The 26,596-nt window shown below is 54.1% G+C and overlaps 3 protein-coding genes across 9 annotated transcripts in view; 1 reads left to right on the top strand and 2 right to left on the bottom strand.

The window, feature by feature from the left end:
• The window catches only part of LOC103097840 (methyl-CpG-binding domain protein 1-like), a 31,969-nt gene extending 23,603 nt beyond the window's left edge, over nt 1-8,366 (top strand). For both annotated transcript variants that reach the window (XM_056796012.1, XM_056796011.1), the window contains exons 7-9: nt 3,890-3,976; nt 7,358-7,505; nt 7,913-8,366. In XM_056796012.1, coding sequence (XP_056651990.1) covers nt 3,890-3,976; nt 7,358-7,505; nt 7,913-7,944 — 267 coding nt within the window. In that variant the 3' untranslated portion in view covers nt 7,945-8,366. The remainder of the gene's footprint in view (nt 1-3,889; nt 3,977-7,357; nt 7,506-7,912) is intronic.
• Nucleotides 4,229-7,371, bottom strand: LOC130453924 (proline-rich protein 36). The gene is made up of 2 exons (XM_056796020.1): nt 7,245-7,371; nt 4,229-6,949 (listed from the first exon to the last, which is right to left on the bottom strand). The coding sequence occupies exon 2, from the start codon at nt 6,016-6,018 to the stop codon at nt 4,822-4,824; it is 1,197 nt and encodes a 398-aa protein (XP_056651998.1). The 5' UTR covers nt 6,019-6,949; nt 7,245-7,371; the 3' UTR covers nt 4,229-4,821.
• Nucleotides 8,367-10,619: 2,253 nt separating the features above from the next.
• NADK (NAD kinase) overlaps nt 10,620-26,596 on the bottom strand; it is a 50,766-nt gene continuing 34,789 nt past the window's right edge. For 3 of the 6 annotated variants that reach the window (XM_056796015.1, XM_056796019.1, XM_056796016.1), the window contains exons 2-10: nt 23,415-23,633; nt 19,817-19,900; nt 14,693-14,822; nt 14,317-14,425; nt 13,954-14,039; nt 13,093-13,195; nt 12,848-13,005; nt 12,675-12,774; nt 10,620-12,503 (exon numbers count right to left, since the gene is read on the bottom strand). In XM_056796015.1, coding sequence (XP_056651993.1) covers nt 12,004-12,503; nt 12,675-12,774; nt 12,848-13,005; nt 13,093-13,195; nt 13,954-14,039; nt 14,317-14,425; nt 14,693-14,822; nt 19,817-19,900; nt 23,415-23,593 — 1,449 coding nt within the window. In that variant the 5' untranslated portion in view covers nt 23,594-23,633 and the 3' untranslated portion in view covers nt 10,620-12,003. Of the gene's footprint in view, nt 12,504-12,674; nt 12,775-12,847; nt 13,006-13,092; nt 13,196-13,953; nt 14,040-14,316; nt 14,426-14,692; nt 14,823-16,034; nt 19,750-19,816; nt 19,901-23,414; nt 23,634-26,596 lie in introns of those variants that run through there. The other 3 variants (XM_056796018.1, XM_007481102.3, XM_056796017.1) reach the window with 3 other exon arrangements.

Genomic DNA, 26,596 nt, shown 5'->3' with positions numbered 1-26,596 from the left:
AAAATTATGTTAGCTGCTAGGTTATTTATTGTGTTTACCCCTCTCCCCCCAAAACAAACATTAGCTGTTAGTTGTATTGATTTTTTTCTCCATTTTATTAATCTCTTCTTTGATTTGTAGGATCTCAATTTTGTTGTTTAATTAGAATTTTTAAATTTATTAGTTTTCTGGATTTTTAGAAATTATATGTTCAGTTCACTGATTTGCTCTTTTATTAGTCAAGGTGTTTCAATTTCTCCACAAATTTTGATAATTTGTGCTTTAACTAACTCATTCTTTAGGATTAAGTTATATTTAGTCTCCAATTAATTTTTATTCATCAGGGATATTTTATTGAATATATTGCATTGTGGTCCATAAAAAGATGTACTTGCTATTTCTACTTTGCTGTATTTGTGAAGGTCAGTTTTTGTGAAGGTGTCACACACACACACACACACACACACACACACACACACACTGTTTCTAAAATTCCATTTAGGTTCTTCACTTCTTTTTTGTTCATTTTGGAGTTAGATTTGTCTAGAAGAGCTAAATTGAACTCCCCCATCATTATAGTTTTATTGTCTCTCTATAACTCATTTAATTTTTCCTGTAAGTATTTAGTTGCCATGTGAGTTGGTGAATATTTGTTGAGTATTGATGTCATTGTCTATTGGACCCTTTAGCACAATGTAGTTTCCCTGTTTATCTCTTTTAATTTAGTCATTTTTGCTGTTGTTTTTTCTGAGATCATGATTGTAACCCCTACCTTTTTTTACTTCATTGAAAGCACAATAGATTTTGTTTCAGTCCCTTCTTTTAACTCCATGTGCATCTTTCTGAAGTGTGTTCCTTATCCACAGTGTAATGTTGGATTCAGTTTTCTAATCCAGTTTGCTGTCCTCTTCCATTTTATGGGTGAGTTCATCCCATTCAAATTCACAGTTATGATTATTAATTGTTTATTTCCCTCTAACCTATTTTTATGCTTTTCATTATCTTTTTTTTCCTGCCCTCTCTTAGAGTTTGCTTTACTCAAGACTAATCCCTCTCTTAATCTTCCCTCCTTCTTATTCTCCCCTTTCCCTCCTCTCCTGTTTACCTGTTAAATGAACTGTATTTCTGTGCCCATCTGTGCATGTGTGCGTTTGTTGATCCTTTTCTCCTTTGACCAGTTCAGATAATGGGAGGTTCAAGTGTACCTATTACTCTTACCTGTTATAGACAAATTTGTGAGATGATTTTCTCTAGCTTTCATTTCTCTTCTTCCTCCCTACTGTGTTCCTCTACCCACGACTCCTCCAGGGTGACAAAACCATTCTCAGGTCTTGTCTAATTAGATTCCTTCTTTGACTTCTAAAGGAGTTCTGAGGAGGATACATGTACAATTTAGAATGTAAACAATTTATCCTTCTTTAGTCCCTAATGATTACTCATTCATGCTCACCTTTTTAATGTTTCTCTTGACTCCTGCGTTTGTATTTCACAGTTTCTATTTAGCTTTGATTGTTTCATTAAGAATACTTGGAAGTCCTCAATTTCATTAATGATCTATTTTCCCCCCTATAGGATTATATTCAGTTTTTTTGGTAAGTTATTCTTATTTGAAAGCCTAGATCTTGCTTTCCTGGGATATCATCTTCTAAGCTCTCCACTCCTTTATGGCATTGGCTGCTAAGTCGTGGGTAATACTGAATGTGGCTCTTTGGTACCTGGATTCTTTCTTTCTAGTTGTGGCATTCTTTTCTTTGACCTGGAGACTCTTAATCTTAACTATAATGTTCTGGGAGTTTTCATTTTGGGGTTTATTCCAGAAAGTGATCGGTACATTAGATTTCTTCTTTCCCTTTTGGTTCAAAGGGACTTGGGCAGTTTTCTTTTAATATTTCTTGAAATATGATGAGAGGACTTCTTTTTTGGTCATGGGTATGAAGGTGTCTAATGATTCTTAAATTATCTTTCCCTAATCAGTTTTCCAAGCCTGTTGGTTTTGCTGAGATTCTCTTTCTCCTCCTCCTCTTTAACGTTTCTTGTCTTATTGAGCTTCTTCTCTTGGGTCAATTCTAATCCTCAAGGAGTTATTTTCTTCAGTGAATTTTTGTAACTGGTTCAAAGCTGTTCATTCTCTTTCCAGATCTTTCTTCTATAGTGCTCATTTCTTTTCATATTATTCCTTTTGCTCTCTCTCACTGCTTCTAAATTTCTCTCTTGTTTTTTTAGGCCTTTTTTGAGAGTTTAATCTGTTCTAGGAATTCTAGTTAGACTTGTGCCTAAGGTGTGTTTTTCTCTGAGGCTTTGCTTATAGATATTTCACAGCCCTTCTCTTCTGGGTGTGCATTCTGAGTTTCCACCTCCCCATCATAGCCCTTTGGGCTGGGTTTCTTTTCTGTTTGCTTATTCTTCTGGCCTCCCCCCTGGCTTTGGACTTTGTGGAGGGGCTCAGGGGCCACATAGGAACCGATCTCGAGTCCTTCTGTTGTTTTCCCAGGGGGCCGAGTGTTGTGTTGTTTCAGGGTCACAGGGACCTATGAACTTTCAGTGTTCCCAGAGTGGTCTGATCCAGGGCAAAGTCTACTGGCTGACCCCTGGTCTGACCTGGGCAAGTCCTGCCCCGTTGTTTCCCTGCCCATTCAGACCAGGCTGGGGGCTGGCGCTGAGCCTCTCCTTGGCCCTGAGGTCAGAGGTACGTCCTGAAGTGAAGTGAAGTGAAGTGAAAGGCACCCGAGTGTACATGATGGGCTGTGGCCGCCCCTTCTCTCTCCTGGAGCCTTAGTCAGCCTCCTTTCCCTTCCTCCTCCACGTTAGAGGGGAGAAAGCTGAGGGAGGGTGGGAGGATGCCCGGGACCCTCACCCTCAAGCCTCCTTCAGCCCTGCTCTGGTGAGGCCTCTCCTGGGCCGCCCTGGGCTGAAATCTGGCTTGGCCACGGCCCTATCCTAGAGGCCTCTGAAGTCTCCCCCCTTCAGAGCTGGGCGTCTTCCTTTGGTGGTCCAGTGAGACCCCTTCTCGGAGGCCTCCCGTAAAGCAAGTGGAATGAGGGAGGAAGCGCTTCTGACAAGTTCTCCTCCCTGAGCCCACATTCCTGGGATTCTTGTGGCCCGACACGCAGAGGAGCTGTTGGCCTGGCCTGGCCTGGCCAGTGTGGATGGGGTGGGAGGATTCCCATGGCTCTCCCTGCCTCTCCTTTCCCCTCTCCAGAGCTAGGAGGAGGCTGTTCCCGTAGAGGCTCTCCTGGCAGTGACTCTGCCGCCCACGTCCAGAGCTGGAAGGAACCTTTGCTGTCTAGTGTTCCCATTGTAGAGAGGAGAAAACTGAGGCCCAGAGAGGGAAGGGCCTTGGCCCAAGTCTCAGTAAGCCGTAGAAGCCGCCTTTGGATCGGGGACCTGTGGCTCTTAGTGGAGTTCCCCGTGGAGGGGAGCAGGTCCTGGGAGGCTGGGGGCACTCGGGGTTCTCCTGGAGCCCTTCCCGGACTTCCGGGGTCAGAGGCCAGGGTGACACAGTGACAGAAGAGGAGAGAAGCCGGGGAGGAATCCAGTGGGCCGGCCCAGGAGCAAACAGGGAGGGAGCCTCAGCGCAGCCCCCGGGAAGGAAGAGGCCCGCCTTTCTCTCCAAGGCCCAAAGCTCCCCTCCAGGGCGCCGTGGCGGGGGTCCCTCCTCCAGGCCTGCCCCCTTCCCCGCTGCTGGCCCTCGGCAGGGCGGTCATGGCGGCCCCCATTTAGAAAGCAGGCGGAGGTTCTCAAAGCGCCCGGCCCACACCGCCTCTGGCAGGGGGAGCCCCCAAGTTTTGTGCCCATTTCCTGGAGGAGGAAGCGCGGACTTGCCCGGCTCGTCTGGGACGGCGGCAGGTTGGGGCCCCGGGCAGATCCGCCCCGGCCTCTGCTTGCTCAGAGGGACCCCCTGTCTTTGCAGATTCTGAGGGAGCTGAAGGCCCTGGTGTGGATTTTCCTGGTGCAGAACGTCCCTGAAGTGGCCTACCTCTTCTATCTCCTCTACACGGTGAGGGCCCGGGCCTGGGGGGCTCCGCCAGGCCCTTTCCTGTCCCGGAGCACAGCAATGTGGGGGGGGGGGCGGCAGGGAGACAGTCCTTTCTGGAGTGAGCTGGGCCTTCGTCCCGCCTCTAGCCCCCTTAGCCACACTAGAGCAGAGCCCCTCTAGAGAGCAGCCGAGCTCGAGGCCCGCCTCTCCCTGTTGGGGGGCCCGAGGCAGGGGGTCTCTCTGGTCCTGGGTGGACGACCCCCCCCCCCCCCCGGGAGAGGGCTCGGGGCAAGGCTTCCTGGGGAGGGGGAGAGAGGGGGTTGGCAGCCGCACACGGGTCCTTGGAGGCCCTGCAGAGTGATCGGGCTTCTGGCCTGCGGTTGGGTGCAAATCATCCGTTGCTTTAATGGCTTTTCAGCCGACTCCTGGGGCTTCTGTCAGTAGGCCGCGGGCCCTGGTTTTCCCTTTGCCTCGCTTAGGCTCCCCCCTCTTTCTTCTGGGGTCGCTGCTCCCAGGCCTCGTCTTACTCCTGGCCTGCGGAAGCTCCACCCCTTCATGGCGCTGCCGCGGGCCTTAGAGGAAGTCGTTTTCTAGAGATTTAAGAGGGGGCGGCTTCTGCTCTTACTGGCTTTCCCCTGAGGAGCCAGCTGGCCGCGGCGCGAGATGCGGGGAAGGCCCGGGCCCTCCGCCTCCTTCGGGTCCCTTTTCCATTCCTGCCTCGCTGGGCCCCCACGAGGCTCCTGCCCCGAGTCTGCCCTCCTGATAGCCGGGAACAGGGACGGCGGCCGGGAAGGGCTCGAGCAGAGGCCTCTGGCCCTCCGCTGCCCCGCAGGGCGTGCCGTGGTGAGGACGTGTGGAGTCACGACTCAGCTAACCGGATGGCCAAAGGAGGAAAAGAAAAGTGTGGCCGGGAGGCGGGGATGGGGCGCCGCCTGTGGAGCTGGACGCTGGAAAGCTGCGCCAAGCCGGGGCTGAGCCAGCCGGGCCTTTGGGGTGTCCTGGAAGCGAGGGGGGCAGAACCCGGGGAGGAGCCGCAAGGGGGGGCAGAACCCGGAGAGGAGCCGCGAGGGGGGCAGAACCCGGAGAGAAGCTTCCAGGGGAGCAGAACCCAGAGAGGAGCCACGAGGGGGGCAGAACCCGGAGAGGAGCTTCCAGGGGAGCAGAACCCGGAGAGGAGCCACGAGGGGGGCAGAACCCGGAGAGGAGCTTCCAGGGGAGCAGAACCCGGAGAGGAGCCGCGAGGGGGGCAGAACCCGGAGAGGAGCTTCTGGGGGGCAGAACCCGGAGAGGAGCCGCGAGGGGGGCAGAACCCGGAGAGGAGCCGCGAGGGGGGCAGAACCCGGAGAGGAGCCGCGAGGGGGGGCAGAACCCGGAGAGGAGCCGTAAGGGGGGCAGAACCCGGAGAGGAGCCGTAAGGGGGGCAGAACCCGGAGACCACTGGGGAGGAGCTGCAAAGGCCTCACCACCGTCAGCAAAGCAGGCCCCCAGCTCTCCGCAGCCAGAGAAGGCCTGGTGGAACCCAGGGGTGGGGGATGGGGTGGGGGAGACCACGTGATGGTGGTGGGCGTTCTGCATGCGTCCCCTATAACCTGGGTGACTTCTGCCCCAGTAAAAGGTCCGGTGAACTCACTGCTTACTGCCTGGGGGAGGCAGAGGGAGAGAACGGGGAGGGAACCGACAGCCCACAGAGCCAGGCCGAAACTCCCACCTGCGTCCCTGAGAGCAGAATCGGGCGGGCCAAGGCCGCTTCCAGCTGCCAGGAGGACCTGCCAGGGTTGCCTGCCCGGGGCGGGGCGGCGCGGCTCTGAAGAACCTTTGGCCCGCATGCAAATTCCGTTCCAGGATCTTTCTTTGGGAGAGGAGCAGGAGCAGCCTTGAAGGCTGGTGCGGTGCCGGCCGAGCTCTCCTCCCTCCCTGGGCCTGACCCCACCGGCTCCTTCCAGCGGGCGGCCTGAGGCGAAGCTCATTTCTCTCCTCTGGTGGAACCTCAGGGGCCCGCCACGGGGCAGAGGACAGGCAGCTCCAGGGCCCGGAACGTTTCGTAATGGCACCCTTTCGTACATCTCTTTTAAAACATTCCGAGCTCCAACACACACACATGGATGAGGACGGGGGCAGCCGCAGAATCCATTTCCCTATCAGCCATGGGGCAAAGGATGCACACGCCAAAAAGGTCTGCTTGGGTCTGCCTTGACGCTCCCGGGTTGTGTCTCTGGAGGCGGACAGCATCCCGAGGCCTTGGCGCCGGCCCGGAGGACGGCCTGGTCAGTGCCGAGTCTTTCCCGATGGACCGTACGGCAGAGCCGTTGCCGTGTGCCCCGAGCTCCTGGTCCTGCTTCCTTCGCTCTGTCCTTTCTCATGGTGCCGTCGGATTCCACCCCCAGCATTCCCCAGTGCATGGGCATCCCCTCGGGTCCCAATTCTTTGCCTCCGCAAGAAGAGCCGCTAGCAACATTTTTGTGCAGATGGGTCTTTTCCTTTTTTAAAGACTTTGGGAGACAGACCTGGGCCTGGTCTGGCCGGGTGACTCATATGCTCGGACCAGATCACAACTCCACCAACAGTGCATCAGTGCCCCGATTTCCCGTCTCCCTTTTCTGCCCCAGTAGACCATATGACAGGTCGCGATGGTGGTTCCTCCATTGGCTTAGTTTGCATTCCTCTCATCAGGCGTCAACGTTTGAGAGCATTTTTGGTGTGACTGTAGATAACGTTGATTTCTTTGAATGAAAATATTCCTGTCCATCGACCATTTATCAATTGGGGAACAGGCTTGGCTCCCTCTAGACTTGAGAGGCTTCTTGGAGCGCCACAAAGCCGCCATCTTGGCTCTGCCCCCTCCCTGAATTTGGGAAGTGAAGCCTTTGTCGGAGAAGCGTTGGGGCCTATTTCCCTCCTCTTAGCGTTCTCCCTCCACGTTGGGTCCCTGAACAGAGCGTGGCAGTCGGAAGGGGATGGAGGGGGCACGTGTGGGGAGGGAGCATCTGGCCCTTCCTGGGTGTAAGAAATTAAAAGCCGAGTTACTGAGTCTCATCTTATTCCCCAAAGCATGTGGGGGGCAGCTGGGTGGCTCAGTGGACTGAGAGCCAGGCCTGGAGAGTGGAGGTCCTGGGTTCCTAGCTGGGTGACCCTGGGCAAGTCATTTCACCCCCATGGCCTAACCCTTACCGGGTGCACATCCCGCCTGGTCTCCCATCCCAACCCCTGTGTTTACTGAATCCCACCCGGACTGGGAAGACCCAGCCCTGCCCCCGGGCTGACCGTCAAGGGAGTGAAGCCAGAGACAAACCTCTGCTGGCCGGCGTGTGGCGGGGCTGGCACAGAGGCTGGTCTCTGCGGAGCCGAGGCTGCGCCTGGGCGGGTGGGGGCTGCCCTCAGCGAGCCTAGCGGCTCTCTTTTCAGGTAAGCAGAGCCTGGGGCCAGGACAGCTCCTACACGGGAGAGGCGGCCGCCATCGTGGGCTCCTGCATCTCGGTGGCCATCAAGTCTGTGTTGCTTTGGGCCCTGGTCCACGTCTACCGCAGCTTCGGCCAGGGGCTGCGAGAGAGAAGTGAGTGCGCCTGCGCCGCCCTGCCCCGCCCACCCGAGCCCCAGCTGGAGGCCCTCCCCTTCCGGCTGCCCTGGGCAGGGAGGAGGCTGTGCCCTTCCCCCACTTCCGGGCCTCCCCACAGCATTAGCCTTTGCAGAGGGTCCTGCTTCCTGCTACCGCCCGGAAAAGCTCCAAGTCTCATATCCTGGGGAAAGGGACCCCCTCCCCCATTTTACAGATAGGGAAACTGAGGCTCGCTCTTCCCCAGGGCTCCCAAACAGCTTTCTGGGTGTTTTTTGGCCGGTGGGGGCTGACCCCAATCTTTGCCCCGCCCCCCCCAAGGTCTCTGGGCCTGAGGTGGGGATGGGTCAGTCATGCCCTCCAGGCTTCGCCTGCCACCTGCCCACACTTGTGTTCTCTCTCGCCAGTGTTTTCCTCCTATGGAAGGATCGAGTCCTGAGCCGCTGCTCCGCGTGTGCCGCCCCTCCGCAGCCTCCTTCGATGGCGCCACAGCCCGGACTCCGTGCTCCCCCTGCATGTGGCCGTGCTGCCGCCTCCAGCTACTCTCGTGCCAAAGCCCTGTCTGCAAATGCCTCGGAGGCGCCTGGGCCCAGCTGGAGCTGGGACCGTCCCTGGGCCCTGGCAGGGAGCCCCCCCCCCCCCCCAGTGCCGCCCCCCTGGAGCACCTGGGCGGGCGGGCACCTCCCTCGGCTTTGGGCGGCCGCTGTCCCCCCTTCATACTCGTTCACGGTCTTTCTTACTGAAGAAAGTTTTATTATTGTAACAGCTTTGGTTACCGGCTTTGTATTTTTAATAAAGTCTGCAGAACACACAGCTGTGGTGTGGGGGGCCTCCCCGCCCCAGCCTTCTGCTTCCTGGCCAGTCTGACTCGCTGCCCCCATTTGGGAGATGGCCCGGCTCAGGTCATCCGGGTTTAAGGTCAGGGTCCTGGGCCAGACAGGCCCCAGCCCACAAGGTAGACGGCCTGAGGGTGCTGCGTGAGTGCCTGGTGAGTGGGCCTGCCTGTGGGCTGCGGGGCTGGAACCGCCCTCGCCCTCCCCCTGAGCCCAGCAGGCTCTCCCGCCCTCGCTTTCCAGGCAGGCCTGTGCAAGGGGCCAAACGGGATCCAACTGGGCCCCCAACTCAGACCACTGCCGATGATTAACCTGTGACCAAACTTGAAGGCGGCCAGGATTTCCCTCCTCCCACAAGTGAGCTAAGGCTCCTGGGGGAAGCGCCTGGAATCCTGGGAAAGCACTGGGCTCAGCGCGGGTGAGCTTGGGCAGAGTTTCCCCACGGCTTCTGCCCCGCTCTGCGGAGTGCAGCCCCAGACAGCAGAAGCGCCCACCGGAGTCCTTCCGTCTCCCTGGCGGAGGTGAGGCCGGGCCGCCTCCTTCCCTCCTCCCGGGGGCAGGGCGGCCTGAGGGGCTCCTCTTTCTGGGCCCAATCATTCCGGAGGCCGCGGCTGTACCTCCGGAAGGGTCTACTCGCACGGGCCAGGTCAGGAGCGCTCTCGCCGCCCGCCCACCCGCCTGCCCTCTGCAGAAGAATCCCGAGGGCCGCCTCACCCAGAGAGGAACCACAACAAATGCTGCCATATGGCCCTTTGTTCTTTTTAAGAAAAAAGTTTATTGAAAGGATGTGAAAATAGTAATAAATGCTTTCAACAATCATAAATTTCCAGAGTATGAAGAGTAGGAAACGTTAGGAATCTTCCTTTAGGGGTTCAAAGCACCCTACAATCAGAGCATGTCCCGGTGCACTTGGAACATGTCGCCCCCGTTCTGTCGGGGAAGCCCAAACGCCGTCCTCCAAAGACACGTGGACAAGGGGTCTCCGGGGACGCTTCCAGCCAGGGCGCAAGATAACGGGGTGTGTGTTTGACTCTGCCAAGTGCAGTGGTGACTTCGAGGAAGCCTGCGCTGGCAGGCCGCTCGGCTAACAGTCCTCCCGAGCCCAGAAGGGCCGGGCGTCCCCCTCGTGGGAAAGAGAACGAGCACAGGAGGACGTTTTGCACGCTCCGGGCCACACCGAGTCCTGGGCTTCCGCAGAGGAAAACATCTGCCTGGACCTCGCATCGATTTACAGGCTGCTCTCAGACATGGCGACGGCGCAGCCCCGACCGCGGGGGCCACCAGAACCGGCCTCTGGACATTTCTCTATGGACTGTGCCCGACTCAGACCGCCTTCGCTTCTCTTAGGACACGGTTTTTGCCAAATCCTGTTCTGATCGACTATTGTAAAGGAAGATACAAAGAAGGAAAGCTAGAAAGGAAACCGTCACCCCATGAAGTCATTCCTCCGGGCGGGCCTAGGACGCGTCTGGGGAGAAGCTACGCTGTACTTGGACGTGAAAAGTCCAGCCACGTGCGGCCCCCCGTCGATGGGCTTTGCTTGCAACTAGCACGCACCCCCAGCGGCGTACAAGACCTGGACGGAGGCTCGAGTGGTTCCCAAGGCGGATCCCCACGGTGAGGGGCTGGGACAGGCCCAGGACGCCAGCCTGGGAGGATCCCGCTCCTGCCCTTCGTCTGAGGGGGCGGCCTTCGAGCCCTCACGGTTTCTCCCCCCCGCTGCTCGCCTGTCGGCTCTGCGGGGACCCTCTGGGTGGGCGAGGCGACGGCACGGCCCCGGGGACCACGCGGGCCGCCCCAAGCCGGGGCTCTGTCGGGATGGAGGCTTTCAGCACACACCGTGGCCGACTCTTCGTAAGAAATGTACGGAAAGGAGCATTTTACAAGGGAGCAGAATCTCTGAAAAGGGCAAGATGTCAAGTCTCTTCGGGTGTGCTGAAGGCACCGCGGTTGTTGGGCGAGGAACGTGGATCCCCCTCCCAGAGCGACGCGGCCGTCGCCGGCCCGGCTGCCTGTTGCTGTCTGGGGGGACGCAGGCGCCGTGGTTATTGGACGGGCCTCGGGCACAGCCGGGGAAGAGGGGCCCACCGACCGCCCCGGCCTGGGCTGCAAGCCGCCCCGATGCTGGTCAGCGGCCAGGAGGAAACGGGCCTCCTGGGCTTGCGGGGTAAGAGGCGGCCCTCGAAGCCCACTCCCGCCCCTGCCGCTCCCCGGGAGCAGTGCAGAGCGCCCAGCCCGTCCAGGAACCTCAACAACGAAAACAAAGCACAAGCTTTCCAAATGACTATCAAAAATGTCCTTTTAATTTTTGTCGTGGCAGAAGCATTTCCCCTGATCGTCTTGGGAAAAATAAAGAGAAGTCTATGTACACAGGGGGAGTACTGTAGAGTCATCCGCTGAGGGAAGACGTCTGGCTTGTACGTGTGGTGGCTGCCCACGTGGGCGAGCAGGCGCTCTGCTGGGTCGTCCGAAGGGCAGATGGAGTCCTACGTGTCCCCTCAAGGCTCCTCTACGGGACGTCACTGCCACACTTATGGAGGAATAGAAAACCCCTTAAATCTGTCCCCACAAAGGAAGGGGCGGGGCGTGGAGGTCTTAGAAATGCCGCCTCCTTTCTCTTTTTGCTTCTTTAGAAAACACAGAGAGGGAATCCAAAACATTAAAACAAAGTGAATTTGGCTGACAAAAAAAGACAAGTTTTCAACTCTTCCCTTTGGCCAGTAGATAGGAAATAACATGATATCTGGTCATGAGCAGATCAGACAACCGATATGAGGTACGTCACCGTATTCCAAAATATATCTATCTATTTACAGACACAGACACACACAGATTGGTCGAGCTGCAGGAGCCGCAGGCAAGGGAGAAGAAGACACTTTGAAAGGATTCGCACACGCTCCCTGGCAGTCCAGAGCTCGGGGGCGCCGCCGCCTAGAACTCCTCTTCCTCCCCAGTGAAGTGGTTCTGCTTCTTTCGGACGTTCCAGTGCAGACACTCGGCCAGGCTCTCGAACCAGTCGCTCACGGGGTCCCGGAAGCAGATGGAGGGGAGAGGGTAACACGAGGTAGTGATGCTGATGCTGGCACACAAACAGAGCAGGCCAGCGTTACGAGGTGGAGTGCCGGGGAGCCCCGAGGCCGCCCCCCAGTGAATGCAGGAGCCCCGGGCACGGCCAGGGCACGAAGGCAGCCTGGAGAACCCTCCTGGCTCTCACGGGGACAGCCGTCTGGGCTGCGCTGAGAAGCGGGAGAGGAAGGGGCGGCCCTGGAGCCACCCCCGAGAAGGCCCTTGAATCCAGGCTCTGCCTCTGCCGTCTGGGGTTCTTCCTTCTCTCCCAAACGAGAGGCTCGGACGCAGAGTTCTGGGGCCCCTCCTAGGACCGGGTGCTGCTGGGGGCCCTGCCCAGGCAGACCCAGCGCCTGACCTCCCGGAGCTCCACACACCCTTCAGCCCCCAGAGGAGGGCAGCACCTCGGCACCTGCTCCACGAGTAGTGCGGGTGCCCTCGGGGTTCACCTGGCCAGCCCCGAGCCCACCTTGGAGGGGGGGCCCACAGGGACAAGGACTGGACGGGACCCAGGTGAGGCGCGGACCCTCCAGGAGAGGGGAAACGCGGAGGCAAACACTCACCTGTCTCCGTGGCAGATTTCTTGTCTCTTCCGCCCGTCAAAGGAAACCCAGGCCGTGTTCCGAGCTTCTGGTGACAGCATGATCTAGAAAAAGCAGCAAGGAAGCCCCTGGGAAGCTGGCTCTGGACGTCCGGGCCGGGAGGAAGGGGCGGCAGGCCCGAGGCCCAGGCGGGCCGGGGAGCCAAGGCTCCGAGCGCCTCCCGGGCTCTGGGCCCCGTTCTGGACCGAGAGGGAGTCGACGGGCACTTTGGGGCCAAGGAGACAGGCCGGAAGCGGCTGTGGCGAGGTGATGGAGGGAGGGGGCCGAGAAGGGGAGCATCCACACAGCCCCGCCCCAGGGGTCCCGGCTAGCTGGGAGGGCCGGGGCGTCCCCACCAACCTTGAGCTCCACTCCTGCGGGCACCACGATGGGCCGGAAGGACAGCGAGTGCGGGCAGATGGGCGTGATCATGATGGCGGGGACGTTGGGGTGGATCATGGAGGCCCCTGCGGCGGCGGCATACGCTGTGCTCCCGGTGGGGGTGGACACAATCACTCCTGAGGTGGGAGACACAATCGGGGACAGTGAGCCGCGACCCTCTGTGGGCGAGGGGGCGCCTGGGGCCAAGCGCGGCCTCTCCCTGGAGAACCACCGTGCGCCATTCCCGAGTCTCTGCCGCGCAGCCCCGCGCCCGGCGGCTGGCTCGGACCCAAGCCCCCAGCACTCACCGTCCCCTTGGACCGTAGTTATCAGGTGTCCGTCTAGATACACGTCGACGTTGGAAAGGTAGGAGGAGGGACCGCGATCGATGACCACTTCATTCAGGACCTACGAGACAAGGCCGGCGTGAGGCCCCAGCCCGCCCCGCCCCCCTTCGGCCCTGGGCCCGGGCGCCGCCCACCTGGTAGTTGACCATGTGCTTGGGGCTGTCCTTGTCCAGGCCGGGCGCCAGCACGCCGTTCTCGTCGATGCCGTTCTGCAGCACGGGGCCCTTCTTTTCCCGGAGCTCCTTCACCACCTTGACCTTGAGCCTGCTCCGGAGAACGATGGCCGCGTTCCCTGGGCCGCACGGACACGCGCCGTCAGGGGGAGGCCGGCCCCGGCGCCCCCCCCCCGCCCCGCCCCCCGCCCCCGAGCCCGCCTCACCTTCTATGACCTGAGTGACCTGCGACTGGAAGTTCTCGAAGTTGAATGGAGTCAGAAAGCCCAGAGAGCCCAGGTGGAAGGCCATCACCGGAGGCACGCTGCCCTGTCGGTAGAGAGGCCAAGTGACTCCTGGCTTCAGCAGCCACGGGAGCCCAACGAGAAGCCCGGGCCCGGCTCGCGTGTGCTTGCCCGTCCTCGGTCTCCCGAGAGGCTGGCGCCCTCCCGGTGCAGGAGGGGCCCAGCCTCTGGCACCGACCCGCACGCTCCTGTGGGCTCTCGGAGCCGCAAGCACCCTCCTCCTTCCTTTCTGCCCTAGGCTGGCGTGCAGAGGGGAGAGGGCGAGGCTGTGCCCTACTCCTACCGCTCAGCCCCGGGGGCGCACCCTGGAGTTGCGGGGCCTTCGCCTAAGAGGGCTGAGAGCAGACGTCAGAGCTCTCTGCTTCGGGTCCTCTGGGCAAGCCTCTCCGTTCTTGGGGCCAGCCGGGAAGGACCTTCCTCTGCCCCTTCCTTCCTTCAGCTCCTCCCCTGGCCCCCGACTGCTCCCAGAGGCACCAGCATCCCCTCGATCCGTAGTCTTTGCCTCATTCCTCTCCCTCGCCGGCCGCATGTAGGTCCTCCGGGGAGTCTCCCCATCCCGCTCGCTCCTCCCTTGGGTCAGGCCCTGACGCTACCTACTGGCACTCCTGCAACGCTCTCTAAACAACAGCGAGGTCTCTGCAAACTTCAGGACCTGCTTTGACCCCAAACGCCAACGCCAAGCGGCCTTTCAGAGTTGCCGAGGGCAGGGCCACGAGATGGAGAGCAAGGAGGAGCTGAAGGAGACGGGAGGCGCGGCTCCCTCTTGTGGCCCGGCAAGCTTACCTGGAAGAGTGAAGAAGCATAGAGCAGGGTCCCGTCTCCTCCCAGGCAGATGATGAAGTCGATCTGATTGGAGATGTCATCGTAATCTGGAAGGCAGCGAGACAGAAGGGCTCAGAAGTCAGCTTTCCGGCTCGCCCGCCGTGGTGCGCCAGGCCCAGGGAGCGCTCGAGGGGCTTGTCTGAACCGTTTCTCGGGGGAGAGTCCAAGGGAGCAGGGCCTTCACGGCCGCCTCCGTCCAACCCCTCGACGGCTACCGCTGAGCGATGCCTCAAAGCCAAACCTCTCCCCACCCCGCGACGCCCGAGGCGCCGCTAACTTGGATAGGGATAACTGGGCGGAATTACAGCTCTGCAGAGGGATCACCTTCTCTGAAGGTGCAGAATTTCTTCTTCACAGCTCCAAAGTGTTCATCGTTCACTATGGCAGGGTCTTCTAGAACTTTTTTTTCTACGTAGACGATCATGTTGTTTTCCTAAGAGCAACGCACACAAGCGCACGGACGCTCACAAACATGCCAAGGCCCGCTCACCAGGCTCGTCGCGGAGGAGCTTGCCCCGCCACCCTAAAGCCCAGGATCCCCGCCTGTCAGCACACACGTCGGTCTCATCTCTGCAGGTGACTACCCAGAAGCCTCCTTCCTTCATACTCGCGCCCCGACCACGTTCACCCATGACCGGAGCCAGACCTCGCGCAGCCCGCGGCGAGGACTCTTACAAAGTGCCGCCCGGCCCCGACGTACCTCCATGAGATACACACAGAGGGCTTTAAAAGGCTGCAGGAGACTGGCGTCTCGGATCTTCTTGATTACGAGGACACTCTTTGGAGATTTGTTCCATGTCAACCGCTGGCTTGCCGGGTCCTGAATGTGCCTGTTTGGGGAAAGAAAGAAAACGGTTCGTGTAAAGGAAGCGAAGGGAGGACTCGTGGCCAAGCCCCATCGCCGCCCCCTCACGCAAGAGCCTGTCCTTGCTTTTGACACGTCTCTGGGCACGTGCCGTCCAAGATGACCTCCACGTGAAGGACGGCCAGTTCTTGCTCAGCTCAGAGCTCTGTCTGTCTGTCCTGCTTCAACCAAGAACAGCCCCGGCGCCGTGCACAGTCCGCCGTCTCGATCCGCGGACTCCCCTGAAACGGCCAGGCTTGGAGGGCCGGGGGAGCCCTCGTGCCCACAGGGGCCGGCCCACGTGGCCGAGGTCAGACCGCACACCCAGGGCACACGGTGGCTGAGTGGAAGCACCCCCGCTGGTGATTGTCCGCACGCCCCGTGTGCTCTCAGTCTCCCCCCGTGTCGGCCCTCGGAGGGCGAGCTCCCGCCTCCCGCCCCGTGGATGACAGACACGGCCGGCTTCTGTCTCCTAGCTCTCCAGGACTGCCCGGGCAGCAAGAAGTGACCTGTATCTGCCCTCCTCAGAGGGTCGGCGGGGGGAAGAGCCACGAACAGCTGGCCCCGCCGAGCCAAAGCCGACCTCTAGAATGACAGAGGAGGGGCCGGAAGGAGCCCCTTCTCTGAGGAAGCTGCAGAACCCAGAGCATAGGAAGCGGGAGAGCGAAGTCAAGGGTGCAGAGGCCGGCGCGCGGCCGTCCTGGCCCTGTCGGGGGTGCCCCTGCCCGACTCCCCGCAGACGAAGCTCGTCTGTCAGCCGACAACAAGGACTCTGCCTGCCCGGCAGCACCGCGGCGGGGCTCAGCGTGGCGCTTCCACAGCCTGCCCGGCAGCACCGCGGCGGGGCTCAGCGTGGCGCTTCCACAGCCTGCCCGGCAGCAGAGCTCATGACCGGGCATCGCACCCGGGTCCCACACTTCGCGAAGCTCGCCCCCCCGTCACTCTCCAGCCTGCCGAGACGGGCCCCTGAAGACAGGGCTGGGGGACTCGCCCCGAAGCTTCCCAAGCGAGCCTCAGCACGAGCTGCCCTTGGTAGTCCTGTCGGTCCTATCGACATCTGTGCGCCTACAAGCACGCGCTGCTGCGTCACGCGGCCCGGCTGGGCTCCGAGGCAGCGAGCCCCCCGGACTCTTCAGACCGACACAGTCTCCCCAACCAGAGGGCGGCCAGTGGCGCCCGCCCGCGCAGCGGTACTCACCACTTCCAGGCAGCTCTGTTCCACGAGACGTCGTTCATGACACCCCTTACGAGCTTCATGGCTTTCTTCCCAAACCACAGTTCTACTCCTTGAACCAGCTCCCCCTTATTTCCGACGAGGCTGCTGCCATCGCCAAAAGAATCTGGTTTCTCTTGGCAGGCAGAGGGAGGTTTAAGCTCACCGAACTGCAAACACGCCCGAAGCCTCCCAGCCATGCACTGAGCTGCGTCCACCTGGCTGCAGGCTCGAGTTCTCATTCCCAAGCACGGCGTTGGGCCATCTTCTGGAGGCCTCTGAAGACCGTCCAGTGCCGCTCAGAGGCTCTCCCCGGGGCCCCTCCCAGAGAGCCTGCCACCGGCTTCTGGGCTTCAGCTCTGAGAGAAGCGAGCCATCACAGCCCCGCAGCCTGAGCTTCAAACTGCTTTCGTGCCTCCAGGTAGGAGGGAAGGTGCTCGGAGCTCCTTCTGCCTGGCCTCAGCAGCCCAGCGTCCTCCTCCCGGCCCACCTTCTCCGCCCTCAGCCAAGGGTGGAAGCCAGTCAGTCCATTCTCTCCCCGGCCTGGCTCGGCCCCGGGGGAGGGGCTCTCGCCACAAGGGGGCGGAGCCTGCAGGGAGCCGGCCGGCCCAACAGCACGGGCTGAGGTGGAGGTCAAGGGAGGGAGACTGGCCGGGGTGAGGACACCGAGAAAGCAAAAAGCGCCCAGCGGGCCTGTAGTGGGGCTGGAGGCAGCGTGCCAGAGGCTCCGTCTGTACACACCGGGGGCCACTGCTGGCAGGAGGCCTGGCTGCCCTTTCCGAGAGGCCCAGAAGGCCAACCATGCCGAGCAGCACCACGGCCCACAGGAACCGGCGGCGGCGGCGGCAGCGGCGGCGGGCCCGTCTCTGGACGGGAAAAGACCCTCGAAGTCCCCAGGGCCCCAAAGCAGGAGCTGGAAGGCCTCTTCTGGTGATCTTTCACACGCAAGCCTTCTTCCGTGTGCTTGCAGAGAAACGGATTTCTGGTGTGGGCAACATGGCCAAGAAGCACGCTCGGTCTGCTCTGCAAGGTAACTGGCCCAGTATTCGTCAAGCACGTGCCACGGGAAAGCCTCTGCCCCGGGATTGCTCAACGTAAGTGGTTAAGAAGGTAAAAGGCCAGCTTCCCCGAGGAACTCGCTCAGGGCGAGTTAAAAATTAATCACAAGGATGATACAAGGATGAGGGCCAATTCGTTTCCTGGCTTGTCCACAAGTAAGGAAGAAACTGCTGGAAAGAGGCTTCCTTGTTCCTTTTTTAACCCTTTCCTTCTTAGTAACAACGCGGAGGCAGAACAGGAGGGCCCAGGCAATTGGGACTGAGTGACTGGCCCAGGGCTCACCCACTAGCAAGTGTCTGAGGCCAAAACTGAACCCAGGACCCCCCGACTCCAGGCCTGAAGCTCTAGCCACTGTGCCACCTAGCCGTCCCAAGCCATTACTTTTAGCCAGCATCTCAACGTCTCACACACCAGCACTATCTGGTCGCCTCCTTCAAATGAGGACGTAGTCTCAGCCTCCCCGGAAAGCTACCAAAACATCAGCAGTGTTGCCAAGTATCTCCAGAGATTTGGGGGACCGGAGGCTTAAGAACTATTCGCAGCTTAAAAACACTAATACATGTATATACCAAGTACAGGAACATTAACATGAAATCAGTTACTTCTTTCCTATCTTCCCTCAATCTATCTTTTTAGTAAAGCCTGAGAAATCAGATGAGATTTATGAACTTTACACCACTTTAACACTCATAATGTACCATTTTAATGGGCAGCTAGGTGGCACCAAAGAGCAGAGTGCTGGCCCTAGAGACAGGAAGACTCATTCAGCTTCCTCAGTTCAAATCTGACCTCAGACACTCACTAGCTGCATGACCCTGGGCAAGTCACCTCACCCTGTTGGCCTCAGTTTCCTCCTCATCTATAAGGAAATGGCCCACCACTCCAGTATCTATGCCAACAAAACTATGAATGGAGTCACAAAGAGTTCAACATGACTGAATGACAAAACCATTTTAATCCCCACCAAGTAAATTTTCTCCTACTAATTAATACATAGCCAAGAGTCATCTCACACACTAGACAACAGATCAGAATCTAGTTCCCTCTCTCCTGAACAAACGTCTCCAAGATGAGATGCTGAAATGAGACACCTACGTGGCTTTGGCCCCCTCTATGGAGGCACCCCCTCAATTGGCTCCACCAGAGATACAGGACAGGCCCCATCACTGCCCCTAGAGATGGCCTCAAACGCCATCCTCTGCGCACCTCAAATCTGTGTCTTCAGTCTTTTGGCCCTTCCTTTCCCATTTCCCCCTCTCCGCTGAGCAGTGCCATTTCCCACTCCCCCCTGCTCTCAACAGACTTTGGGGAAAGGCTCTAATGGGACAGGACTGGTAAGGGAACACAAGAGCTTTCTGCAGCATCTAACATGAGCAACCATTGCCCCCACCCGCTTTATCTAGCTTTTTAAACCCTCACCTGTCTTAGAATTAATACTGTGTATTGGCCCCAAGGCAGACGAGCAAGAAGGGCAACAAGGGTTAAGCGACTTGCCCAGGGTCACAACACTGGCAAGTGTCTGTGGGCAGATATGAAACCAGGACCTCCTGTCTCCAGGCCTGGCTCTCTATTCATTGACCACGTACCTGCCCCCAGACCACCCCCCCTTCTAGAGACAGTTTCCTTCCTTCTCTTGCTGCCATGTTGCTACTCTCACCATGGTGCATCTCCCACCTGTTTGACCACTCCTTCTCAATCTCTTGGTTCCTCCTTCAAGGCCCTGGCTATGAATTTAATGATGTAAGTGACTCTCAAACCCATCACTGCAGGTCCCCATTTCTGAATGCCTGCTGGACATCCTCCTGTGGATGACAGGTCCTCACCTGAAGTCATCAACTCTCTTCTAAAACCCCTCTAACTACTGAACTTCTCTACTGACAGTACCACAATTCCCCTAGCATCGTTCAGGAAGGAACCTTTAGAATTCTCCTTGACAAGCCCCTCTTCCTCATCCTCCAAATTTATCAGTCAGTTCAGTCCTATCAAATCGGCCTTCAGTAACTCTCTAGCATCTCTAATATCTCTCTATTCCTCTCTTTCCATTTCCACTATCATCACCTTCCTTCAGTCCATTACAGTTCATCTGGAATCTCTTAACGCACCCTGTCTCCACACTGTGACCTTTTTTCCAATCTATCCTCGACATTCTTGCCGTTCTAGACGGTCTGATCCGTCACTCCTTTCCCAAAACCTTATTATTTACCAAATAAAATATGAATACCATAGTTTAGTACTCAAAGCTCTCCACGGTCGGATTTTGATCTACTTTCTTGGGCTCCAGTCAAACTGGATTATTCTCCCATCAAGGATGAATAAGCTGTCCTCCATCTGCCTCACTCCTCCATCTCTAGTTATAGGAATCCGAATCTTTATTGGATCCCAGCCTTTTCCTCCTAGCTCCAACAGATTTTTATCTTTTAGTCTCTCCTAAGTGCATCTGATCACTCCTTTAGATTTCATCATCATCATCATCATCATCATCATCATCTGATTTGTCTCATGGTTACTTGTGTATATCCCAATTCCCTAACAAAATCTAATTTCCTTAAGGATAGAGGCCGAGTTACTTTTCCTATTTATGTAACTAACAAACATAGTCTTTTGTACATTATTGACTGTTTGTTGAATACATATTATTATTTTACACATCAAAAAGTTAAACTTTAAATATTTATTGTGAAGCGAAAAAGAAAAGAAAGTCAGCTTACATGATAGTCTTGGGGTTCTGCAGCATACAAGCCTTTGGTCCAAAAGTGGTCACTGGGCATGGCCCATGCAAAGATCGGGTCCTCCTTTGGAGAAAAGGGGAAGAGAAAAGAAAATGCTTCTGATTATTACATTAACGTAAAAGATTTTAAGAAATACCTGCTGGGGAAAAAAAAAAGTAAGAAATCACACGAACTTTAAAAATGCAATCTGAAAATAGTAAATTTTGGAGGAGTTATAGAAAGCCAGAAAGAAACGCATTCTTGATAGAAGAGTAATATGTACAACCACTCTGAAAAGCAATTTGGAAAGATGCTAAAAGAGACTAAAATATACACATTTTGTCCCAGAGATCAATCCCAATGCTAAGCATATAATGCAAGGACATCAAAGACAAAAAGGTCCTATATACAACAAAATATTTAGAGCCACATTTTTTTGTGGCAGCAAAGAACCAGAAACCAAGTAGTTTAACATAGCAACTGGGTAATTCCTCAACCAACTGTGGCACATAAAAAGTTATAACAGGCTATTACCATGCTAGAAAAATGGGATGCGTGGAAAGACGTCTCTGATAGATGACATGAAATGGTCTGCTGAGCCAGGAAAACAACATATAACAAAAAATGACTGTGATCAAAGCTCCGAGAAGGCACCTTCCCCCATTTCTTTGCAGAGATAAAGGACCACAGGTGTGGAATATGGCATAAATGACCTATCTCATTGGTTAGTTTATTTTTTCATTTATTATGAAGGACAAACAAGAGATTATAGTGGAAAATATAGGTGACATCAAAACAAAAAAAAGAATAAAAATTATTTTTGAAAATTCAATTTTTTCAATACTGGGTATCGGTTCTAAGGCAGAAGAGCAGGAAAGGCTAGGCAATGGGGGTTAAGTGACTTGCCCAGGGTCACACAGCTAGGAAGGATCTGAGGCCAAATTTGCACTTAGGATCTCCCATCTCTAGGCCTGGCTCTCCATCCACTGAGCTACCCACCTGCCCCCCAAAATTCAAATTTAATCTAAGTTGTAGTGTACGGTCAGTAGAGATCATACAGGCTCTACTAGCCCCACCAGGGACAGGTCTAGGTTTGTGCCCCATCATTTCCAAGGGACAATACACTGCAATCCTGAAAGTCATTTCAAAAGCTTCTGATGTGCAAGCAAACCATAAAAAGACCATGTCTGCTTCTGGAAAACATTCACCAGACCTACACCAGAGACTTCTAGACCTCTGAAATTATGTTTGTCATTTAAGAATGTTAGCAGAAATGGAAGCTTGCATTTTATAACTCTTTTAAAAAAGGAAAGACAGAAAATGAGGCTAAAAAAAGGACGTTGGACAGAAAGGGCCAACTCTAAGTAAATGAAGTAGCTCTGAGCCCATTCTGCTTGGACTGGGATTGTAGACCTCTGTCTACAAGATGATTTGCTGACAGTGGTGTTCAGAAATCCATGACACAAAGCCCTCTCCTCTGCTTCGATGAGCTAGATGCCAGTGTAATTCTAGGAGTCCTTCGTGATGAAATATACTACTCTCTTCTTAACAGAGAGGTAATGGACTCAAGCATACAAGGAGAAGTGGAGAGATAATGCATGTTTTGACTAATTGGAAGAATAAAATTTAATTTAAAAAATTTTAGGAATTGTGCTGTCTAGCAAGTAAAAGATTCACATTCTTCCCTCAACAGACCTTGGATAAGAGCATAGTGGCTTTCTTTATCACTGATCACAGTACCGTTCTCACTAGGAAATAGCATTCTTAGAATGAGATGATTGGGGCACTGTGAATTATTAAATGATTTTGAATTACTTTATTGATCCTAAAATAGTGTTATAAAGTAACAGAAGAGTGATAAAGCATAATTATAAAAGGAGGCCAATATACCGAATATTCTGGCCAAGGGGAAAAAATTCTAATTATTCCTTTCTGGATATAATTCTTGACCAGGTAATTATTTGAAAGGGTATGCTTTTACTCCACTGCTAAATTTCTTTAGGTTCTATTTTATCTTTTTCTAAAGAAAAGAAATTAAACTTTTAACCTAAAAAATATGACTAACTCATCCCCCCAGCCAAGAGACCCAGGGATAGTCTGGCTCTCTCCTGCTCGCTCACTGAGGAAGGACCATATTTATGCTAAGAAAACAGATGACCAGAAGGAAAGTATCACCCTGACTTGTATTTATTAGGCATCTTCCACATTACTGCCTACATTTTTCTGTATAAGCATTACATGAAAATAAGTAGAATATTAACAATAGCTCAGTTTTACAGAGGACTTGATCTTCTAACATATATATTAAAATGAATGTGTATATAAACGTTTTTGCTAGACTTGGAGATCTGGGTTTACATCCTGACTTCACTATTACCTGTGTAATCCTGAATAAGTCTTCTGCTATCTTCAGTCTCAGTTTTATTAGCTATAAAATGGGAATACTATTACCTGCTTTACAGGGTTAGTGCAAGAAAAGTTCTTTGCACATCTTCAAGAATTATATAAAAATGAGGACTGTGTGGTCCAAATTGGTGAGAAGAACAAGCCTGTCCAGGGGTTACTTTCTTCAAATTCACCAAGTACATCTCCACTGGGCTTGAATCAATTACCACAGTTGACATAATTCTGACTTTAGAGAGTAACCCCTTCGGGGGATTCACGAAGTAGATTCATTACTAATCAAGGCCTAGCTGTGCTCATTAGTACTGGTGTGTATCTTACAATGGACAATGGATTGGGCCTAGAAATGAATGGAAGAGATTCCTGCCTTTTCAAAACCGCCAAGTGCTCTGAATGGCCCTAGGCTTCTTCCTGAAAGATTTATTTCTTTAATACGAATATTCTTCCAGCAGGCAGCCATGTGCTCCTCTGTTTTCCAAGGCATTTGGAGAATGCAAAGAGGGACATATTAGGTGACTAGCCCATATAAACTTATGGAAAGACAGGAAGGAGACCATACAAGATGGGCAGCGAGGAATGGGCCAGTCTGTCCCTGGAGAAAGCACCAGATCCACGAGACGCAAGAACCTGCTATCAGAGAGCCAACGGCGCTCAAGGAAGGAGAGGTTAAGTGACTCTAATAAGGAGGCCCTGAGCTCAGTCAGCAGGACTTCTGAACAAACACACATGCACTCTCACCTCGTTCTCTGCGGTTGGCCTCATGATTTCATACCTAAGCCTTTTGTTACCCTTTGCCAGCAGCCCCAGAGAACTCAACAGCCTCAAAGTCTAACACTTTCTATCATAATTCTAGTTGGAACTAGAGTGCCACTGAATTGTGCAGTGACCGGGGCAGACAGGTTTGGTAATTCCTGGGTTAGAGTTAGTAAAGAACAATGAGCATGTCATCTATTTTGGCTCCAAGGCAGAAGAGTGGTAAGGGCTGGGCAATGGGGGTCAAGGGACTTGCCCAGGGTCACCCAGCTGGGAGTGTCTGAGGCCAGATTTGTACCCAGGACCTCCTGTTTCCAGGCCTGGCTCTCGATCCACTGAGCCACCAGCTGCCCCAAAAATCTACTTCCAAAACATATGTCCCAGCCCTCAACCATGTGATGGATACTGAGGAACTAGTCCTCTTCCTGTGTAGGTAGTGTACCTGAATTCTTTTGTGCTCCCCAGGGCAGGTGAGGCAGACAAACTCCGAGACTTGGCTCGACCCCGGATGGGATTCCCATAGCTCCAGTCCTCGTCGCCATGACATGCTGAACAGCGGTAAGAGGCTGAATCTGGATTCATCTCTTTGCCCAGACTGATTTTTTCTTGTTCCATCTCCATAGTGGATAAAAGGGAACTTCCGTCAGGAAGACACTGATGCCTTAAAAAGAAATTAAATAACTTCCATTTACTCACGATTCAGGTTCTATTAACTAACTCAGACCAATACCTGTCTTTGATCATCTTTGCTCCTTCTGACCTCACGCCTGTTTGAGCAATACACCATCAAGGAAAGCTCTGAATTCAGCCAAAATTCAGCAAACGCCCTCTCCATTTTTAGCTGTTCCTATATCACTAGCTCAAATGCAAATCACATATTGGAAATCTCAAACAAAATTAAGAGAATTTGGCTTGTCGAGGCACACCAGGGCAATCTGTCTGAGACAGCATATGGCATTTTTTAACTTTCTTTTTTTTCTGATTATATATAGAAACAATTTGTGACAATTATTTTCTGACATTATGTGACTAAGATTCTTTCCCTCCCTTCCCCTCCTCCCCAAGGCGGTATTAAATAGGCTGATATAGGTTGCTTTCATGCTTTCATGTGCTTTCATGCAATACATATTTCCATATTCTCCATGCTGTGACAAAAGTATAAACATTTTCAATGAGTTAAACAGTTGTAGAGATCTAGTTGTTGCTCAGCTTCCTAAATCAAGAAGACCTTATTGTTTATTAGAAGAACATAAAAGGAGCAGCTGGGCGGCTCAGTGGATTGAGAGCCAGGCCTAGAAATGAGAGTTCTGGGTTCAAATCTGGCCTCAGACACTTCCCAGCTGTGTGACCCTAGGCAAGTCACTTAACCCCCATTGTCTAGCCCTTACCACTCTTCTGCCTTAGAACCAAGAGTATTGATTCTAAGATGGAAGGTGAGGGTTTAAAAAAATAGTCCTGGAAATAGTCTGTTTTCCTAGGACTGATCTTTCCTGCAGCCTAGACACATTCCCCGTCCTCAAAAAACCTTCCCTTGAGCCTAAAGCATCAGCTATCATCCAGGGCAAGGCCAGAAACCTGGGAGGCTCCTTCCTCCAAGTTATCATTGACCTATATGTGCTGTAACACTCGTCCCTTGTGCAGCTGAAGTCCCAGAAAAAGTTGTCTACGTTCACAGCCGTGCAGCTTCCCCTGGCTCCCCACTTCTTCCTTTCTCTGCTCTCCCTTCCACCCTCAAGGCCAAGAGTAGGATTTAGTTCAGCTACCTTTTTATTGGCTTTACATTTCTAAATGGACTAAACTGACATTACTTTCACTTCCAAACATCCCTCCCTCCCCAGAAACGCATCCCTTGTAACAAAGAAGAAAAAGGAAATATAATGAATGGGCTCAGCAAAGCCAGGCAGCCTACTGCTGAGTCTGGCAGTGTCCACGCTGTTCCACCCACACCCATCCCTGGCAGCCCCCAGAGGACCGTTTCCCTCAAGGTTCTTTAGGGCCAGACAAGTGGTGTTTTGGGTTGTTCTTCCCATTTCTGCAGTCCCTGGTTCCATGTACTCAGATTTGTGGTTTCTTACAGCGCCACGATTCCTTTATTCATTCCCCAAACGATCACGTTTCCAATTAAGTGCTGCCACATACACTGTGGTGTAATGGGACATCTGCCTTGAGTAACATGCTTGGCTGCCCCTCCGTCCTCAGTCCCTTGTCCCTTGCTCTCTGGCTTGTTCCCCACAGGCAAGATCAGCAGTGATGGCTCCTTTGCTGACTCCGGTGGCCTTTCCTTCATCGTCCCCCTCCTGGATCTTTCGGCAGCCTCTTGTGATGCTGACCTCCCCACCTCCTGGGTCCCTTCTCCTCCTTCCTGGGTTTCAGAACCTGCTTTCTGGTGGTTCTCCCCAACTCCCTGGCCCTGACCTCCCCACTGCCTTTTCGGGACTGCTACTGTCCCACATCTCTACCTGCCTGTCCCATAATCACTCAAACTTCATTTGCCCTACACCCAACTGTTGTCTTCTGAAAGCTGCCTCTTCCTAACATCCCTATTCTTCTCAAGGGCACCATTGCTTTCTAGTCACTTAGGCTGGGAATCTTGGAGTCCCTTTGATACCTTCTTCTGTATGCCTCACCCCCTCAATCAGCTGTCAAACCTGGTTGATTCCGCCATCAAAATTATCTTTCTTTTCTGGACCCTTCCCTTCTGCTTTAGAATCAATATTAAGTATCAGTTCCGAGGAAGAAGTGTAGTAAGAGCTGGGCAATGGGAGTCAAGTGACTTGTCCAGGGTCACACAGGTAGGAAGTGACTGAGGTCAAATTTGAACCTAGGCCCTTCCATCTCTCAATGCCACCTACAATATGTTTCTAATCCACATCCTTTCCTCTACTTATACCATAACCACATGAGTGCAGGCTCTCAAGGGTTCCCTAATGGATTAGCCTAGGGATGGTACACTACTGCCCCAGCTAAGAAGTTTTTACATTTTAAAATAAAGTTCTTGTATTAAAAAATGTAAAAACCATTCCTTGTTTTCAGGGCCACAAACCCAGGCTGTAGCTGGCCCTCCAGCTCCTATCCCAGCCCACCAGCTTCTCCAAGCCATCCTTCCCCAGCTGCCAAAGGGATGCCAAAGCCCAGAACTAACCATGCCGCGTCCCTGTCCTTGAAGCTTCATAACCTCCCTACTATCCTTAAAAGAGAATAGAGGCCAAACTCTGCTGGAAAAGGAAGGCCCTTCAGGATCTGGGTTACTTTTCCAAGTTGATCGACACACCGTATTTTCTCAAATATCTGGCCTAATGGCTGTTTCCCTATATATGACACCCCAAATCTCCTGCCTCTTTGGGTTTACACAGGCTGACTCTCATACCTGGGATGTTCTCTTTCCTCACTTTAAGCTCATTCTCCTAGTGCCATCTCTTTAAGAGACCTTTCCAGATTCCCCTTGGGTCATTAGTGCTCCCCTTCTGAACCCAGTTACTGTGTATCTGTGTTGTATGAATCTTCCATTTAGTCACCAGCAGGCGGGCCACTTGGTGAAGAATTCTTGGCCCACAACAACTCACCGAACAAGAAGTACAAAACGGCCCTCGGTCCTGTGGAGGTGCCACCCTTTGTGGCAATGAC

Source organism: Monodelphis domestica, chromosome 4 (assembly GCF_027887165.1).
Source record: "Monodelphis domestica isolate mMonDom1 chromosome 4, mMonDom1.pri, whole genome shotgun sequence".
Lineage (NCBI taxonomy): Eukaryota > Metazoa > Chordata > Mammalia > Didelphimorphia > Didelphidae > Monodelphis > Monodelphis domestica.
The sequence above is the reverse complement of the archived record's forward strand: the minus strand, read 5'-3'. Positions and strand labels throughout refer to the sequence as shown.